We start from the raw sequence: 20,047 nt of genomic DNA on the forward strand, positions 1-20,047 counted from the left end.
CCAAAAGCCCAAATTTTCTCTGTCTAGATTAAATTAAATTCATTCTAGCAGTAATGATGGAGCATTGACCCTAGGTCTTTTAATAGGGCATCAGTGTTTTTTCATGGGGAGAGTTCTTATTTGCCAGTGATTCTGCCATTTGGATAATTTTTCACCTTTTTGCTCTCTTTCCCAATGGACTCTAGCCCAAAAAGCTGCCCAGAATTGTACATGTACAAGATTTAGAAGAGCACATAAGTATATTCAGGAGCCACTTTATTGTTTATACTTAGCTGGACTAGCTCCCACTAATTTACAGATATTTTGTGTGACATCCAACTTGCCTAGCCTTATGTGAAATCTTGCCATCTTGTACAACTCATTACAAGCCTTGAGCTGGTGCAAAAACAAAAAGCACTGAGTTCCAGCCAGCCTCCTGTTTAGTTGCTGGCTATTGTGTCTTGGATCCAGTCCAGGATAGAAGGTACTTTGACATAAACGCTGTATTCAGCCACTGCACAGCTCTTATCAAAGGACAGAATACCAGCTGCATACCAGGTGTCATCAGCTTCATCATGAACAGCAAAGGCACCGCCAGCATCACCGTAGCATGTGTCTTCTTGGAATCGGGTCATGCCGGCACAGAATGTATGTTGGTTCAATATGGGCTGGACCCCAACAGGACTCTTTTCTCCTTTCTTTTCTGGGTCCGTGCTGCCTTCATAGTGTTCTATGCATTTGTCATTGTCAGCTACAGGCAGCATGACATACTTCAGACGTTCAGTAAAAGCGAAGTTGACGTTCCTTCCCCAACCAGACACATAACCTACACGCCCCACTTCTACATAATCTTTCTGGGGCAAACAAATGGGCATCACCTTCTCATTGACAAGTACTTTACTTTTAAGTTTGATGAGTCCAATGTCCACCACGGAGTGGTCGGGATGTAGAATCACTCTATCAATATCCACAGGCTTCTTCCCCAGGAAAAGCTTCAAGGTAGGGACGATGTCTTCAAGAGTGGCATTTTCTTCGTGACTCAGAAAGAGGTTTTTAGCTGTGGTCAGCAACCATTGATCATTAATCAAAGTGGCTCCACTGGTAAGATTTTTCTGGGAAACCATTTTACCTTGCCAAGGAAAGCTGCCCTTAGCATCTAGTGAGCCCCCAATGATGCGCTGTACTGGTTTGGCTGGGTTCACAGGTTTTCCACACACTTGTAGGAAAGAGAAGAAAAACAAGGGCAGAAGAGATGAAATGGATTCCCAGTATGTGAGACAGAGTTTAAAATGCCATTAGAGTGAAAATATATATACGAAAAAGATATTCAAGCCCTAGCCAATGACTGCCTTATTTAAACAGCATTCATCTATTTGGAGAGTCCCTTGGAGTTCATCTGAAAGTGTTCTGCCTGGAGTAGATGATAATTCATAGTAACCTTAGTTAGAATTGAGTTTAGTAACACGCTCATCCTATGGGTTGACTGTCTTCTACCTAGAAAGAGATGGCAAATGGGTGGAGCAGCCATGAAGGCTTCTTGCTCACCTAAGAAATTTTTGCTTATACTTGAAAAAATACTGAAAAGATTCAGGCCTATATCTAATCTATATCTTTATTGACAGGTTTCCTTGATTCATTCATGGCTTCCCTTAAATTTTTCTTCCTAAATCCAAGTGTTTGCTTACTATATGTGAAGTATTGTGCTAAATCTGAGAGATACAAAAGAGCAAAAGGTTCCCATTAATCAGATGTCAGTAATGTCCCAACTTTATCAACAAATCACTGCTCAGTCCTTTACTTAGTTTGGCTACATAGACCTTGTTTCTCTGAGAGTCTCAAATTCCCTTTCTCATCTCTTGAGTAGGCCAGATGAGATGCAGCATTGGAACAGGTGTGTGACCTAGCCTTTGCTCCATCCCACCCAATTTCCTTCCCACACTTTTTGCTTCACTTCCATAGTTCTTATGCCCACCTGCTTCACACGTAGGGAGCTTTTCACCAACGTCCTTGTTTGTCCACTGCTTCTCTTCATTTAAGGTATAGATGCCTAAGGAAAGATAAGATAAAGTGCCAAGAAAGATTGAAATCAAGCAATTTCATTCTGAAACTTAGGCACTAAAACTGAGAACTGGAATGAGCACAAAACAGCCCCAGATATAGAAGAAATAGAAGGGTTATGGTAAGGTCCATTCACTGGCGAATGCATTCATTCAACAAACTTTTTGAGTGTCTGTTATGTGAAAGGTTCTGAGAATACAAAGATGAAATGAGTAATAATCCCTCAAAGAGTTTACAGTATAGTAACTGAGCAAGGGTTCTTCACCTTGTATGTGCCATGACCTGCTTTCGAGGCAGTCTGGTGAAGGCAATGGACCCCTTCTCAGAACCATGTTTTTAAATTCAATTTTTTTTTTTTACCATAGAGATTACAAAGGAAAGCAATTCTATTGAAGTGTAGTTATCAAAAAAAAAATTTAAGTTCACAGACTCCAAATTAAGAACCCCTACTAAAGAATGCCAAATGCATCAGATAAAACAGAAATTTTAAACAATATTCTTTTATCCCAATGACACTTTTGTATACATGACCTCAGTAGATCCTCACAATGGCCCTGTGTCAGATTAGTAGTATTATCCCTATTTGAAGAAATGGGAGAAGTTTTAACTTCCCCAAGATAATACTGGTAGGACTAATTCCTTATGGAAATCATGGACTTCTGGAAATTTATTTATGACTCTGCATCACTGGCTTTGATTCCACTTCTTAAGGAGGAGTGTATCAAGTAACAGTCATTCTGGTCTTACCATCTCCATCACTTTTCAGTTTGTAAAACTTGTCACACTTATAGTGAACCGCGTGCTCAGCATACCCATTTTTAATAGGAGGAGGTTTGGGGCAGATGTCATCTGTAAGAAAAGAAGGTGAAGAGGTCAGGTTAAGATACCAAAGCAGATCCACACCAAAGCTCAGATGAGAAAAAGACTCCATTGTGTATTCAAAAGCATAAAATAAGCAGCTACTAAATGATAGGGTCCCTAATACTTTACATGAAAATAAAAGTTAAGATAGTGATGAGACACACTTGCCCCAGAGTGCAAAGGATTCAACATTGAAAGGAAGATTAGTCTTCTCTCTGGATATCACCAAGATCGTAACACCAAGTGCTACAAATGAAGCAGCAGGGCCGATGGCTATCTGCCTCATTTCTGCTCTTCACAACCCTCCCAAGCCTTATGGCACGCACACCTACCTTCCATATCCAGGACATTGTTTTGGGCACCTGCAGACAGCAGTCCACACAGAAGGAGGGCAACTACAGTATACAGAATCCTGTGGAAAGACAGTGGACAAAGTGGCAATGCCAGTCTTTCATTTTCCCAAGAGATAGGCTGGCCATCAAACACAGACATGGGCAGAGACCATGAAGCAACCCAAGAAGGAAAGTAGGGTTTCTTGGACCAATTCCATTCGACAGGTATCTATCAAGTGCCTATTTTAAATGTGCTAGGTGCTGTTGATATAATTTTTTTTAAATCCAATCCCAACCCTTGAGGAGCTTCTATTCTACTGGGTGAGAAGCTGATCCCCTTTAATGAATTCCCTGGATCTCAAGTTGCCACCTGCTACAAACCAGCCCATAGCTGTATTGAAAGTGAGCAGCCATAGAAAGGGCACAAGAATATCAATAACTGCTATTGGTAGGCCCTCATTTCTAGCAACATCCAGGAGATAAAATTTAGAAAGATACATGAATCATCTGTGAATAATAATAATAAAATAACGGGCATTTTCCATTTAAATGTGCAGGTCACTTTTCATGCCTCATCTCATTCGAGTTTCACAACAACCCTGTGAGGTAGTAACTATGCCCATTTTTTTATTATTGTCATCACTGCTACTTTATTATTAATGGAAACAAGAGTCATCGTTGTTAATAAAAATTAATATACAGTCTCTAGTTCTATAATCATTCTGATGGAATCCACCTTTGCCTGGAGGATTTGCTTGCTTTGTCTCCCCCTTGGACTGCATGCATGTATGTATGTGTGTATATGTATGAGTGTATGTATATGTGTCTATATACACACATGTATGTATATATATATTCATTCACTTCCATAAGATTTTGAGTTCCAAATTTTTTCCCCATCCCTCCCTTCCCCCCCACCCCAAGATAGCATGCAGTCTGATACAGGTTCTACATATACAGTCATATTAAACATTTTCACATTAGTCATGTTGTAAAGAAGAATTAGAACCAATAGTAACCCCATTTTTTTTAACCAAACCTGTGATTTCACTGACATAAGAAGCTCCTCTGCCAATACAGATTGGTGCCATCCCTGCAATTTTAGTCTCAGAGAGTTGCCTAGAGCATTGAGAAGTACTTTCCCAAGGGTTCATAACCAATATGGTCACACAACTAATATGTGGCAAAGAAAGGACCTGAACCCAGGTCCATATGTCTCTGAAACTGGCAATTCCACATTTTATAGATAAGGTAATGGAAAAGAAATTCCAAAAACACTCGAAATTCCCCTTCTCCTTTAGTCAGACAGTACTTAAGATACTTAACCATATCTCCTCTCTTGCCTATCCCTCTGATACCCGTCCTGACAGCTTGGCATGCAGAGACACTGTAAAGAGATCTAGATCAAAGTCAAGGAGGTGTTTCGGTACAGATTTCCTGGCAACCCTTGTTAAATGGAAACCCAGAAACAGGGACATGAACCTTCTCCTTGTATTGTGTTACCTTGGGCATCAGAAAACACTTGCCAGGAAAGAATAGGATGAGGGATACCAAATCCTTCAACCAGTACATAGTTCATTTGCCCTGTTTGCATGGGGGGGCCCATTTGAATTCTACTCCTTCCATGCTTAGTGCCACAAGCAGGAAGAAGAATGGGAAAAAGAAATAAAAAAGCAAAAGGGGGAAAAATTAAAAGGTTACAAGAACACTCACCTCATCTTGGGTTTGTGTTGCGTCTACGAGAAGAGTGATGTGAAAGAGATGGCTGCAGTCTTTTTATCCTCCCATTGCTGTACCCAGCCCCCTTTCAGTTTTGCAATTCCAGTGACCACCTGACCTTGGCCTTGTTGAGGCAATTGGCATTGTCCAATAACAAAACCACAAACACTGGAGGGAAGCTAAGATGTTGCATCATATTTCAATTTCTCTTACTTTTTATCCTGGTACTTCATAGACTTGGCAGCTCCATGGCCCTGTGATTCTGCCAGAAAGATTCTCGGAACCAGCTCTTGAGAAGGCTGGGAAGAGCCTTTCTGGGACATAGTCTGCTTTTCTTTGTCATTTCCAAAACTAGGCAAAGATTTTTGTCAGCTATTATTAATCCTTTGTAAACCTGCTACATTCTTCCAAGATGAGGCCTTGTAGAAAGCATTTCTTTCAGACTCATTTTATGTACCTTCCTATTGATATCTCTTGCTCAAAACCACTAATTTCTCTATCCAGCAATCAGTGAAAGATGTTAGGGAGTGTCATTTTATGAACTGCTCTGTAGGGAAAACCTTGGGTTAGGGTCAATCCTATGATGAAGACCCAATCTTATTACACATGCAACAGTGAAAAAAGCCTAGGCTGCTATAGGGGGGTGACTGAATCTTCAATTCATCAAAGTAAGACATTTCTCTTTCTTTAGTATAATGATTAGGAACCCCCAAAGAGGAATGTCATTCTAACTCTATTTTAGTAACTCAGATTTTATTAAATGCATCAAAAACCTACTAAGTGCGAAATACTGCACAACAACTAAGGGACTGGGGAAATTCAAAAGGAAAAGAAGACATTCTTTGTTTATAGAATGCTTATATTCTTATTGAGGAGGCCAATCTGCATAACATTGCTTCAGAACACCAAATCCAAGTGCAAACTAAAATATAAGAAATGGTACATGGATACACAGTAGTAGGAATATCACATTATATACAGTAGGGAAAGCTTTAGAAATTACAAACTTTGATGTGGGAATATGGCATTATGTTAGGACCTAGAGCCTAGATTCCCCCCCAAACACCCCAGTCAAGCTGTAAAAGTGTATCAGAGGGAACAGAGATAAAACCAAAGAGAGACGGCAATGACTACACAAAAGGATCTCCATCTTCCTCAGTTCTGAGCAGGGATAGGCTAGGGTACACAGAAAGCAAAGTATGCAACTGTAAAATAGCCATGTACTAATTGAACAGCTGGGTCCCACCAAAGGAGATAGGGCCCAACCAGTGCCCAGAATGGGCAACCCCAGTGCTTCATTTTGGCAGTAGACAGGGTGGCCCAGGGGCCCCATCTGAGGAAGGAGACGGGGAAAAGTGAGGGAGGGGGTGAGCCAGGTGACCCAGGGCCTCAGCCATTAGGGGTCCAAACCAGCACCTAGCATAGGGACTCCATCCATAGCAGGAGAAATGCAGCCTCCAGGCAACCTAGGTCCAAATCACAGAAGGAGACAAGGACAGATAATTCTGGCAGAAGACTAGGCCTAGTCTTAACCACCTAACTCAGAATCAAGCAGGGCCCACCCAAAAAATCCAGAGGTACAGGCGTGGCATTTGAATTGAGAAACAGAGGCCACACTATGAGTTCAAAGAATAAAACAAGAAAGCAATTTCTCGGACAGAAAGAAATCTAAGGTACAAATCAGAAGAGAGTAACTCTCCCTGCAACAAGTCGACCTGGAACCTCAGAGAAAAAGAATGTCCTGACCACAAAAATAACAGTCATACCTGGAAGAAATGACCAGGACACAAAATGGAATACCCAGGGATCAAAAACAAGGACAACAAATGCTCACAGCATATAGTGGTCAACATTACTCAAGAATTGATTCCTGAAAACAGAGTGGGCCAAACAGGAAACAACTCTATGAGATATCAAATATTAAAACAACTTTTAAAAGAAAATGTAATATATAATCAAAAACAACTGACCTGGAAAATAGGACAGGATAATCTAAAAATCACTGGACTTGCCTGAAAATCACGAAAAGTTCCAAAGTCCTTTCCTCACAATAACCCTGAGATTTGTTAGTGGAAGAATTAACCCATTTTAAAGATTAGGAAACTGAGGGAGAGAGAGGTTAAATGTCTTGCCCAAGACTACACACAGCAAAGTCAACATTTAAAGCCCAATCTAATCCATATCTAGTTATTGTAGCCACATTTCAAAGACAATGATTAGGAGACCTCCCAAGAAGAAATGAATTTAGGGAGTTGGATTTTGAAGGAAAATCATACATTTTTAGGTGGATTATTGGTTTGGATTCAGGAAAAAGAGAAAGGGCATTACAAGTAAAAAACTAACATGGAGATTAAGGCAAGGAGAAAGGGATGTGAACAAATATCATAATTATCATATTACTGGGGAAGGGAAGTATCTGGTGGAGTGTCTTGAATTTTATCCAAGTGTGTATTTTATCTAAGATGTAATAGGTTCCTAAACAAAAGAGTACAAGATGAAATGTTTTGGAGAAAGATTACTCTAAGATTTTTTTTTTATAAAATGGATCAAAATGGGAATTCTGAAGGCAAGAATCCTAAGAAGGCTGGTACAATAATCTCAGCATAGTCTGGTGAGAACCTGGATGAAATTGATGACTTTGAAAAAGGAAAGAAAGAGTAAGTCAAGGAGACATTACATGGAAAATGGATGGTGAAAACAGTGTACACAGTCACTACAACAAGCTAAAGGAAAAAGCAGCCACCGAATAAATCCAAAGTGAACGCTGCAAAATTACAAAGAATAAACATGGCTCCAAAGAAGAGATAAAAGAAGACACCCCACTCCACCATTTTGTAAAGTGGGAGGTGTATGTGTGTGGAGCATCACATATATTTCCAATGGTTTTTATACAAGAATCAGTTTTGTCATCTTTTTCTCTCTTTTTTTGTCTTTAAAAATACATTTTGTTTAAATATGTTTAAAAATATGTTATGACTAGACATGTATAACCTAAAAAAATAATTGTTTTATGATATGGCTCTCTGGGATAAAAAAAAAGAGGAAATTTGGGTGATATAAAAATCAAAGGCAACACTAAAAATTTATTTTAAAAAATAATAAAGTTGATAACAGAGTTGAAAATAGCCCAAGATTATAAATCTGGGACATCAGAAAAAAAGGATGAAGCTGTTGACAGGTTTAGGAAAATTAATAATGGGTAAATGTGTGTGGAAAATATGATGGAGCACAGGCTTTCACAATAAAAGCCAGCATTTACCTAGCATTGTAAAGTTTGTAAACTCCTCTATATTACATACATGCCAAAATACACGCACACCCAGAGAAGTGTGGCTTCCCAAAAGTGTTAGTGCAGTTTCAAGTTTTAATAACTTTAGAAGTATAAATGCTATAGGCTTACAAAAACCATCACTTGAAATTTTATTTAAATTCCTTTTATACTTATTTGGTTTTATGAATTATGAGTAAAAAATTTTAATTTTAACAATGCAGGGCATTTCATGAGCCACAGTTTCTGGATGACACTCTCAGAGCAGTGGCTTGGTAGGAGGGGTCTTCTTACTTGACCACCTCAGTCACCTGATGTGTCTCTATCAGACATTGTCTTGTGGGATCATGTCAAAACTGTCACGTATGCATCAAAACCTTGTTCTCTGGATGATCTGTGGCCTAGGATTTCAAATGCAATCCTTTTAGTCACTGAGTGGCAGTTGAAAGTTTTTACAAAATCAACTAGAGAGATGTATAGCATTTTAATAAAAACTTTAATATTTTTTAAATCTAAATAATTGATATTTCAGATGGGGGGGGGAGTTTTAAGTTTGAAGCCCTTATACTCCTAAAGTTATCAAAGCTTAAAACTGCATTAAGAATTTGGAGATATCCTGGGGCAGCTAGGTGGCTCAGTGGATAGAGGTCCAGGTCTGGAGTCAGGAAAACCTGAGTTCAAATCCAGCCTCAGACACTTCCCAGCTGAGTGACCCTGGGCTAGTTGCATAACCTCTGTTGACTTAAGTTTACTCATCTGTAAAATGTGAATAATATTCATGAATAATAAATACACCTACCTTCCAGGCAGCACTTAGCACACTGTCTACCACATAGTAGCTGTTACATTAAGGTTAATTATTATTATCACTATTATGATATATGATTTCATTTGATTCTCACAACAATCCAGAGGTAGGTGCTATTATAATTCCTGTTTATTGATAAGGAAACCGAGGTGTAGAGAGATGAAATGACTTGTCCATAGTTACACGACTAATAAGAATTATATGCAGGATCTGAACTCACCCCTTCCTGACCCCAGGTTCAGCGCTGTTAAATTTAACCATGTAAAATTTTAAATTTCAAGTGTCCAAGGGACATTCAAGGCAGCTGGGCAGCTGAAAACACAGGGATAGAAAGAGAGTAAGAGGTTCAAATCTGACATTGGCATTGTGAGTGAGCTTAATAAGGGCTCTGATCTAAAGAGGGAACAGCAAAAAAGGCTTCAGTTGGTTAGGTGATAAGAGGAGCCTGAAATAACTATCCAAGAGTGAGCCAAACATGCATTTCTGTAGGGCTTCACATTAATCAGACAGTTCCCCAGAGAATCCTATGAGGTTAGTAATGAATTATTCCCCATTTTCCTAGCACAGAGAAAGCCAAATGACTTGCCCAGGGTCACACAGTGTTAGAGCCAAGATTGGTATCCAGGTCTATTCGACTTTTTCCATTATCCCAAATATAGGTAGCATAGCCTAGGAGAGCAAAGGCCAGGCTGAGAGTCAGAGAAGTCCCAGCACAGGAGCCCAGCTCCAAAACATCCAAGCTGAGTGACAGGGAAAGTCACCAGAAAATCTCTGACCCCCCCCCTCCTCATCTTTGAAATGTGTAAATAACACTTGTACTACAGCCTAGATCATCAGGAGAGTGTGAGGAAAGGGCTCTGTAAACCTGAAAGCACTATGTAATGTGAGTTCTTACCCATGGGACGAAATCCCCAGAGGAGGCCAGGCATTGGGAATAGGACACAGCATGAAGCCTCAGGACCTCACTTCAAAGCAGACCCTACCATTCACTGTCTGGGTTACCTCAGGCAAGTCATTTCACCTCCTTGGGCCTCAGTTTCCTCATCTGTAAAATAAAAGGTTGATGATCTTTGAAGTCCCTTCTAGTTCTAAATCTATGTATGACCTTTTGGAAAATAGAATAATATGGAAAATAGAATTGAATGTAGCTGCAGGCGCTCTAGATAAGGGTTCTTGACCTTTTCTAATGTCCTGGACCTCTTGGGTGACAATCTGGGGAAGCCTATGGAATCTCCCTCAGAATAATGTGTTTAAATGCATAAAGTGAAATACATAGGATTACAAAGGAAATCAATTGTGTTGAAATATATTTATCAATTTATGTTTAAAAAAAAAGTTCACGGACCCCATATTAATAACCTGGGCTCTTGAAGTATAAAAAGAGATTGAAAAAAGTATGAAAAAGAGATTGGTTCTAACTCTTTTTTACAACATGACTAATGTGGAAATATGTTTAATATGATTGTACATGTATAGCCTATATCAGATTGCATGCTGTCTAGGGGAGAGGGGAAGGGAAGGAGGGGGAGAAAATTTAAAACTCAAAATCTTACAAAAGTGAATGTTGAAAGTTAAAACAAACAAACAAATAAATAAATGTTAAAAAATTTAAAAAGAATGAAAAAGAGACCTTTGGATTCCATAAGGGCGCTCTTGGCAACCTTGAGGGAAAAATGAAGCAGGGAAACTGAATTCAAAGCTGCTTACCCAGTACAAGATATCAGTTTGTCCCACTAAGGAAACTAAGCAGAGATTTCCAGTAAATTGCGCATCTTCTCATTCTTCCCCAGTTACTGAACATCAAGAATTACGGGATTCTGTCATTCCAGGAATGCTGGGATCACTGTTTGCAAATTGTATTTGCTCTTGTTTTTACATTCCCTCAAACCTTGCAGCTTTGGGGGAGAAAAGTGGAGAAGTAAACTTTCATGCGTATGTATCAGTCTTTTAGGTGTAAAAAGGGGGTAGAAAGGGCTAATTTATATATCTTATACATGAGAAAACCATTTTAGACCTTGTAACCTTGGACAATTACTTCATCTCTGAAAACCTCAGTTTTTGTAGCTTCTAAATGACATTATTGGACTAAACTATTTATAAGGAAACTTCTGTCTCTAACATTTGATGATTCCTATGATTTCAAAAGTCACTTCTAGCTTTTAGATATTATTACTATTTTTTCTGGTCAAACTTCCCTCCTCCCCCCACCCCCCATAGTCACCAAACAAAGAACATGCCTCAGAGAGAGTGGAACACAGACCTGATGATGTTTTGGTGAGGGAAAGGGGGAAAGGGGTAAAGGTCCTAAGCATGGCGCAATGCCCGGCCTATTGGGAATGCAACAAGAGACATGAATGGGAAGCCAGGGACAACATGAGGGTACTGGATGGGAAGGGCAGGAAAGGACTGCCAAAGACATCTTTGTATGTTTATTCTTTGACTATTTTAGATGACAGTGAGGTTCAAATGTCAGTCACTCTCTCCTCCCACCCCACCCCACCCCTTCCTCCTTGCTTACATAGGCATATACTTTCACACCATGTTCTTTAACCTTCCTTTCCCTTACCCACCTAGTGTATTACTCTCTCCTTCTCTTTCCAGTCTTAAAATCACGAGTGCATAACAGAACCACTCGAATTCCATTGAATTTAACCCCCTCTATTACCTCTGATGATAAGAGAGTTCAGAAACAACACCATGCTTCAGACACTTCCTACCTGTATAACCTTCGGCAAGTCACTTAAGCCTGTTTGTCTCAGTTTCCTCATCTGTAAAATGAGCTGGAGAAGGAGATGGCAAATCCCTCCAGTGTCTTTGCCAAATAAACCCCAAATGGGGTCATGAAAAGTCTCAACTGAACAATAACAACAAAACCTATATACAAGGATCCCTGCAGGCCACATATTGACCTAGAAAACATGTTAACATTATCTATGTTCTATTGTATTTTTGTTTATTTTATTAGATATTTCCCAATAATATTTTAATCCAGTTTCCCTGACTTTGGAAATGTTATGGCTGCCATGATGCCCAAGGCACATTTGACACCTCTGGCACAGAGTACTATCAGACACTGATAGATATATAAAATTTAGTTAACATACATTCTGCCCTCAAGGAGTTTTTTAGTCCAGTTATACACCAACGTAACTATAATACATACGATAACATGATAAATGCATTACAGGATTGCAAAACAGTGCTATGAGAAGTCATTAACTGACTTAGCTGAGATCAGGGAGGGCTGTCTTGGAGGAGGAGGTAGCATTTGGGTTAGGTTTTAAAGGTCAGATCATAATAAAAAAAAAAGCTGGCATCTCCTTATGGATTTAAGATTTACAAGAAGATACACAACAGATACATAATTATTCCCAATTTGCAGATGATGAGATGGAGATTAAACAACCTGCCCCCATCACAGGACTGCTTGAAAGAGGATTCAGATCTGTGCTGACCGCTAATCAGGGTCCTGATGGAACTCAGCTCCTTCTTACCCCTCAGAAGTGATGGAGAGAATGTCAATGAGGCAGATTGAACTTCAAAGTCTGGAAGGTCAGGTGGTTTGCCAGAACATCCTGCTCCTAATCCATTCCACCAGACCACAATCTCAGGCAAATATAGAGAAGAAAATAACATTTCAAGTACTTTCTCCCCTTTAAAACAATAGTAACAATGACCAAAGCCCTGTTCTTGGCCTCACCCCTGCCAGTCCAGTTATTTTTCACTTTTTTGAATGTCCTCAAGAACAAGATGTCTTACATACCATTAGGTGCTCAAGAAATATCTGAACAAACACTGTACCTGGCACAGGGAACCCTGAACTGGGCATGAGGAGCCGGGGATTTCCAGGAGGAGAAAGTTGGGAAATAGCCCATATCAAAAGAATGTCCAGCACTGGGTTGGTTTTTTGTTTCTCATACTCTGAAAGCAATTTAAAAAACAAACAAACAAAAACCGGCAGCCAAAATCCCACCACCAACTGGAGCTTTCTGTGAAGCAGCCACATGAAAAATAAAACCAGGAAAATGCTGCTGGTCCTAATGACACTTTTCCAGATGAGGTCTACAGTATAAAAGGCCAGCTCAGTTCTTCCTTAGGATTATTTGCAAGCATCTTGACCTAGTGCCTGCACACAGTAAGTGCTTAATAAATGCTTATTGACTTGGTCTCTTCCTTTTCATGACTTGCAAAAGCCTTCTCTGCATTAGTCAAAACAGAATGTCTTCAGTAGTTGCAGGAAGGAAATGGAAATACTTATGCGGGTTAGAGAATCCTCTTAGTAATGGATCCTTACATGCCAAGCCCTAGTCTTTGCAAGTCAATTAGCATTTATTAAACACCTACCACGTGCCAGACACTGTGATACAGTGGGGATACAGAGAAAGGCAAAAACAGTCTTTGCCTTCAAGGAGCTCCATCTCATGGGATAGACAACATGTAAACAACCACATACAAACAAGATTTATACAGGCTAAGTTGGAGGCAATCATAGAGTGAAGGAGGACAGACACTACGTTGAAGAGACAGGCTTCTTGCAGAAAAACTTTAGCTGAGACTTGAAGAAAGCTGGGGAAGCTAGGAGAGAGAGATGAGAGAATTCCAGCCATGGGAGATCGCCAGGGACAATGCCCACATCTGGGAGACAGAACATCGTGTTTGAGGAATAGTAGCAAAGAGATCCACTTCACTGGATCGTAGAGTGTAAGGAAGTAAGATGTAAGATTCTGAAAAGGTAGGAAGGGACCAGCTAATGAAAGACTGGAAAAGCCAAACAGAGGATTTTATATTTGATTCTGGAATGGATGGAGAACTTCTGGAAGTGGAGGATGACATGGTCAGATTTGTGCTTTAGGTGGAGGACTGACCAGGATGGGACAAGCTGCAGCAAGGAGACCAACCAGCTGGCTATTGCAATAGTCCAGGTATGAGGTAATGAGTTCCTATACTGGGATGATGGCAGGATCAGAAGAGAGGGGGAGGATATACATGAAAGATGTTATGGAGGTAGAAACAGAGACTTGGCAGCAAACTGGATATGAGAGGGGAGAGAAAACGAGGAGTCAAGGATGACACCCTAGGTTGTGAACCCCAGTGACTGGGAAGATGGTGGTGCCCTCAATGGTAACAGGAAAGTTGGGAAGAGGGGAGGGTTTGGGGGCAAAAGATAATGATTTCAGTTGTGAACCTGAAGTGTCCAGAATACCCAAATGATTCAAGCTACAAACACCTGAACTGCTTTGCAAAACTTCTGCAAAGCCTGGGAGCATAAGCACCCTAATTATACACTGTGCTGCACACAAAAGGATTTATTTTATCTCTCCCACTACATGTAACAACCCACAGCTATCTTTGCAGCTTTTCAGGGGTGAGTGGGAAAGAGAAGGAAGAGCCTATTAAATATCTTGTAGAAGGGAAATAAAATTGGCTCACTGCAAAGGGCATTAAGAGCCCAGTGGAGGTGGGGGCACGGGGTGGTGTCAGTGGTTGGTAAGCCTGGATGTGGCAACACCTCCACACCCCGTCATCCTTATTTCAAGTCATGCTTCATCACACATAGAAATGTGTTACCCACCACCAAGCTCAAGACTGTGGATAAAACAAATAAAAGTGTACTCAGATTACAGGGAAGAAAATTCAGGACATTCAATTCAACTTAAAGAACATTTACTAAGCACCTGTTAAGTGCAAGGCTTTGGGGAAACAAAGTTGAAAAACTTTTTTTTTTGGCCTTCAAGGCAAAGGACTTGTAATCTAATGGAGCAGAGATGCCTCCAAAGAGTAGGATACCAGCAAATGTGGTGGGGGAAAAGAGGTCTAGACAAAATACCTTGAAAAATCTGAGAAAGGCATCCCTTTGGGTTAGGAGGGGATCGGAAGAGGCCTTGTGAAGAGAGGGGAAGGCTAAGCTGATGGGGGAGTTCACTCTAGGCACGTGTGTGTTTATCTTTCATTGCCGAAGAAGACCATGCCATCAGAGAAATAATGACATGACTTGTACTTGACTTTGTTTTGAGTGAGGGAGGGTTGTGTAGGTCACCAGCCTCACTTCTCCTCCAGAGCCATCTGAATCCAGTGACCAGATATTCATCAGAATGACTGCATATGACTCAGGATGAGGCAGTTGGGGTTAAGTGACTTGCCCAAGGTCACACAGCTAGTGAGTGTCAAGTGTCTGAGATGAGATTTGAACTCAGGTCCTCCTGACTCCTCCACTGGTGCTTTATCCACTGCACCACCTAGCTGCCCCTGAGTCTAAAAGTATATCAGAACTGGAACTTTAGGGATGTTTTTGCTTGACTCCAGGCATAGGGGACACCCTAAGTGAACTCATATACAGAGATGGGGAACAGGTCATGCCCACCTTAGCTGAAGCAGTGTGTGAGGAGTTCAGAGAAATAAGGCCAGGAGACCAGAAGCAGGAGTCAGAGGGTCTCTAACACAAGGCTGGCAGCTTGCATTTTACCCTGTGTGGGCTGCAGAGCCAACTAAAGGTTTCTGAGGCGGGGGGACAACATGATCGGACTTGTGCTAATACCAGGATGATTTTAGCAGCCATGTAATGGAGACAGGGACAGTCATTAGGGAGACTTGTATAAGAGGCCAGGCAAGAGGCAATGACAGCCAGATCTAGAATGGGATGGGAGGGGTGGAGGGATGAGTGAAAAAAGAGCAGATGGATGTGGAAGGTATGGCCAGAGAGGACTGATTAAGCAGGGAGTGGGAGGTGGGAAAGGGAAGAGTCAAGGATGAATGTGAGGCCATAACCTGGGTAACTGAAGGATGCTTGCCTGGGCTCTTATAATGACTGTCCCTGGACACACACACACAGACACACACAGACACACAAACACACAGACACAGAGACACACAGAGACACAGAGACACAGACACAGACACACAGACACAGACACAGACACACACAGACACACAGACACACACAGACACACACAGACACACACAGACACACAGACACACACAGACACACAGACACAGACACACACACACAGACACAGACACACACAGACACACACACACACACACACACACACACACACACACACACACACACACACACACACACACACACACACACACACACACACACACACACACACACACACACACCCCCCCCTGAGGAGTCAGATGAAAGAAACAGGAGACAGAAGAGGACCTAATCACTACCACCACTGACAAACCCCAGGTCAAGGGGCTCTATCTAGATACTTTGTTCTTTGGCTTCCAAAAAACATAGTCCCCATTTATTTCTTCAGTTAATGATTATTCATTTCTGTTAATTATTTCTTAGTTCCTCTACTTTTTTGTGGGGAGTTTTCATAACAGCAAAGTTTTAGAGAATAAAAAAGACCTCAAAGGTCATTTATTCCATGTCCCTTGTTTTGCAGACAGGAGACTGAGGCCTGGAGAGAAGTGAGTCACCCTAGAGAAAAGGGTCATGGAGGTAGAGCAAAGCCTAGATCCTCTGACTCCATGTTCAAGTGACTTAAGAGCCATGTGCCTGGTGACCTCTAGAATTTCAATTTAATTCTATGAAATATTTACTAAGCACCTGCTATGTGCTAAGCGATAGTGATAGCCACAAAGTTTAAATAAGACACAGTCCACGCCCTTGGGAAGGTTCTTATCTAGGGGTACAAGGGACACACAAAACATGAAGTGGGGCTTCTGTCCTCTTAACTGTGTGTGTGTGTGTGTGTGTGTGTGTGTGTGTGTGTGTGTTGGTCCCTCTTAGTTGTCAGTCTGGGACCCCTTCTCAGAACACTGCTTTTAAATGTATGAAATAAAACACAAGATTACTAAAGAAACCAATTATACTGAAATCATGCAGCTGGACTGAGACATCAAGGGCTTGGGAGGTTCCACAAAGCCCTTTACCAAGTTTTTCCCCACCCATGTTGCAAACATCCTTCACCCTCAGTTCAAAGGCACAGAAACCCTTCAGAGCCCCACCCTGTGTGTCTGTGACTCTCCCTCCCTCCAAGGTGAGAACTTCATATGCACCCACAGAACAAGGCCCTACAAAAACCAGTGCTTCCAGTGTTGCCCCCTGGAACACATTTGCGAGCCCCATCTTCCTACAACAGGGCCCACACACCTCTACTCTACATAATCTACGTTAGATCCTCATCATCCTGGTTTCAAACCAAAGAACCTCCATCAGCCCACATCTACATCACCCCTGCTCATCATGGGGGAATTCTTATTTCCAATTCTCCCTCATCCTCATCTCTCACTTTGCCATGCTTTCCTATTTGAGGGCAACTCACCTGTTATTCCCACTGCACCATGACTACTGTCCCTGCTTGTCTGTCCTTTCTACATTGTTCTGTTTTATTTTTAAAATTCTAAATTTAACAAACACCTAATAAAACAAATGTATACATATGCACTGGAGAGGAAAAGGACTGTACAGGAAACTGCAAACCTCCCTGAGGTACAGGGGGCTTTTCTGTTTAAGCACAATACATTCACCACCTCTGTCAGCCTGTCTGCGTTCCTTCTGGCCTTCCTTTTGTTCTCTCCCCATCTTTGTGAGATCAGGAAACTCTACGGCCAACCCCATCTTCTCCCTTTCCCACTCTCCCCAGGGGAGCTGGGAGGTAGAGCAGAGTGCTGCACCTTGAGCTAGGAAGAGCCGAGTTCAGATTGTGCCTCAGAAATCTGTGCTGCCCCTCATTTCACCTTCTCAGCCTCAGTTTTCTCAGGCATAAGATGGAAAGAATAGCACCTGAGTCTTGTTAGGAGGATCAAATGAGGCGACACATGGAAATGGCTCTGGAAACCTTAAAACACCATAGAAATGCCATAATGAGTGTTATTGTTGTTGTGACAGAGTAGTAAAACAAAAATCTTGTCACAAACAGTCAACCAAGCAAAGCCAATCCATGCATAGGCGATGTCTGAAAAGGTGCTACTGCCTCTCCATCAGAAGTAGGTCCCTGCACAGCTGTCCTTCAAGGCCCATGGAGAGACCTGAAAATGTCTCAGTCTCCTCCCCTAGTCTTGTCTGTCTCCTGGAGGAGAAAAGTGGCCATTGCCCAGGCTTCCCATGAGAACTACAGCTCAGCCCTGCAGTCACTAGGAAAGCCTTATCCAAGTCACAATGCTTTGAGGGGCAAGGAGAGAGTAAGAGGCCCTAGGGAAAGAGGCTAGAGTTCCAATACAAACTTTACATGACCCGACTCCACAACAGTTTTCTTATGTACAGAATGTTCACTAGAATGAAAGATCTTGGGGCCTGAATTTGGAAAGAATCATGACTGAGGTTTATAGTCAGAGCAGGCCACAAAGGAGAGTGCTCTGAGGACTCAAGGCCCGAGTCGTTGTCCTTCACAGTCCTGCCAAGTGAGCAAGTCAAGCCTCCCGGGATGCAGGGATCAGCTTCGAGGTGGCTTCCTTCCATCCACAAAGGTCACGACTTCGCACTCCACAAAGAACAATTTGCTCACCTCCGATGATCTGCTCCAATAGCATCTGTGAGCTGGCTGAAACCCTGCTCTCTGGAACAAAAGAAACAGAGGCCACTGTAAAGACCTCACAAACTGCTAGCCCAGCTTTCCAGGAGAACCTGTGGTCTCTACCTGCGTGTCCCAGAAGCACAAAACCTCAGAGCTGGAACAAACCTCTGACCCCATCTCACAGAACTACTGCTGGGCCAGGAACTCCATCCACACCATTATTGGCCCGGGATCTCCTTCCTCCCTGAGTGGCCCATTCTCCTCCTGGAGGCCTCTGGCTGTGAGCACATTTTTTCTTCTGTCAAACCTAGATCTCTATCTCTCTTCTAAAAGAACAGGGTGACTCATGAAAGTTGCCTATCCCAGGCTCTCTCACAGCAGCCCATCACCCCAGAGATGACGTGTTTCCATCCGTCCCAGGCTCTATCCAACAGACAACATCCTCTTTAAAACCAGGAAGTGGATAGGTTCTATACTTTCAGGAACTGGTTGGCTCATTAATAAAACCAGTCCTACTAATGAGAAGACAGGAATCCTCCTGATGTTCTTAGAAAGTATAATGAAATTAAATATATACTGCACTAATAACTTTTACATTAAGATTTGTACATTGTGTATTTCCTACCTAGGAAGTATCCGTCCCAGGTAGGACATACAAGACACTCTGCCTGCTCAAAGGCTGCATCTACCAATCAATGAATCAAGAAGCGTTTGGGAGGTGGTTGTGTGTGTCAGTCATTGTGCTATACCCCGGGAACCCAAAGAGAAGTAAGAACAGTCCTCCAAGGGCTCCAAGAAGCCTCCATTCTAAGAGGGGAGATAACAAGTAGAGAATGAGGCATATACAAGATCCATGCAGAGCAGAGGGAAGGTAACCTTCAAGGGATGGGGAACCTGAAGCCTTAAAGCCCCATGTGGTCTTCTAGGTCCTCAGGTTCAGCCTTTTGACTGAGTTCAAGTTGGGACTGAGCCTGAGGTTTAGATTCAGTCAAAGGGCTGTGCTTGAGGACCTAGAGGGCCACATGTGGCCTTGAGGCCACAGGTTCCGCACCTTTGCTCTAGACGCAGAGAGGACTAGGAGAGGCTTCCTGAAGAAGGTAGGGTTCAGGAGGTGGAGTGTGGAAGGAGAACCCTTCAGGCTCAGGGGCCAGCCCATGCAAGACAGCCAGGTGGGAGCAGAACCTCCTGCAAACCAGGTCAGCAGGAAGAGCCTAAGTGGCCAAGCACAGGCAGGCCACACTGGCACTGACCAGTTAGAGGACACTGCTTCAGATCACTTACCTCAGAAGGGCCTCAAGCTCCCGCTTGATTTTCCCCACCACAGGTGGTCCCCCATAGGTGAAGGCCGTATACATCTGCACTAAGGAGGCGCCAGCACGGATCTTCTCCAGCGCATCCTGCCCACTGCTGATTCCACCGACTCCAATTATGGGGATCTTGCCTGATGAGTAAATGAGTGATAATGACCACCTGTGCCCATGTGTCTTCTTCCTCTGTCCCGTTCCACCCACACAACAACTGCAGAGCCATGAACAGTCCCTCAGGG

The 20,047-nt window shown here is 42.2% G+C and overlaps 2 protein-coding genes across 3 annotated transcripts in view; both read right to left on the reverse strand.

Annotated features, from left to right (window-relative positions):
- Positions 1 to 238: 238 nt before the first annotated feature.
- Positions 239 to 5,048, reverse strand: LOC140521454 (haptoglobin-like). The gene is made up of 5 exons (XM_072636485.1): positions 4,944 to 5,048; positions 3,231 to 3,310; positions 2,785 to 2,886; positions 1,952 to 2,026; positions 239 to 1,195 (listed from the first exon to the last, which is right to left on the reverse strand). Exons 1-5 carry the CDS (start codon positions 4,946 to 4,948, stop codon positions 420 to 422), a joined length of 1,038 nt encoding a protein of 345 aa, XP_072492586.1. The 5' UTR covers positions 4,949 to 5,048; the 3' UTR covers positions 239 to 419.
- Positions 5,049 to 16,836: 11,788 nt separating this feature from the next.
- Positions 16,837 to 20,047, reverse strand: part of DHODH (dihydroorotate dehydrogenase (quinone)) — a 13,925-nt gene continuing 10,714 nt past the window's right edge. For both annotated transcript variants that reach the window (XM_072636484.1, XM_072636483.1), the window contains 2 exons: positions 19,783 to 19,942; positions 16,837 to 18,543 (listed from right to left, as the gene is read on the reverse strand). In XM_072636484.1, coding sequence (XP_072492585.1) covers positions 18,489 to 18,543; positions 19,783 to 19,942 — 215 coding nt within the window. In that variant the 3' untranslated portion in view covers positions 16,837 to 18,488. The remainder of the gene's footprint in view (positions 18,544 to 19,782; positions 19,943 to 20,047) is intronic.

This window comes from Notamacropus eugenii, chromosome 1 (genome assembly GCF_028372415.1).
Source record: "Notamacropus eugenii isolate mMacEug1 chromosome 1, mMacEug1.pri_v2, whole genome shotgun sequence".
Classification (NCBI taxonomy): Eukaryota; Metazoa; Chordata; class Mammalia; order Diprotodontia; family Macropodidae; genus Notamacropus; species Notamacropus eugenii.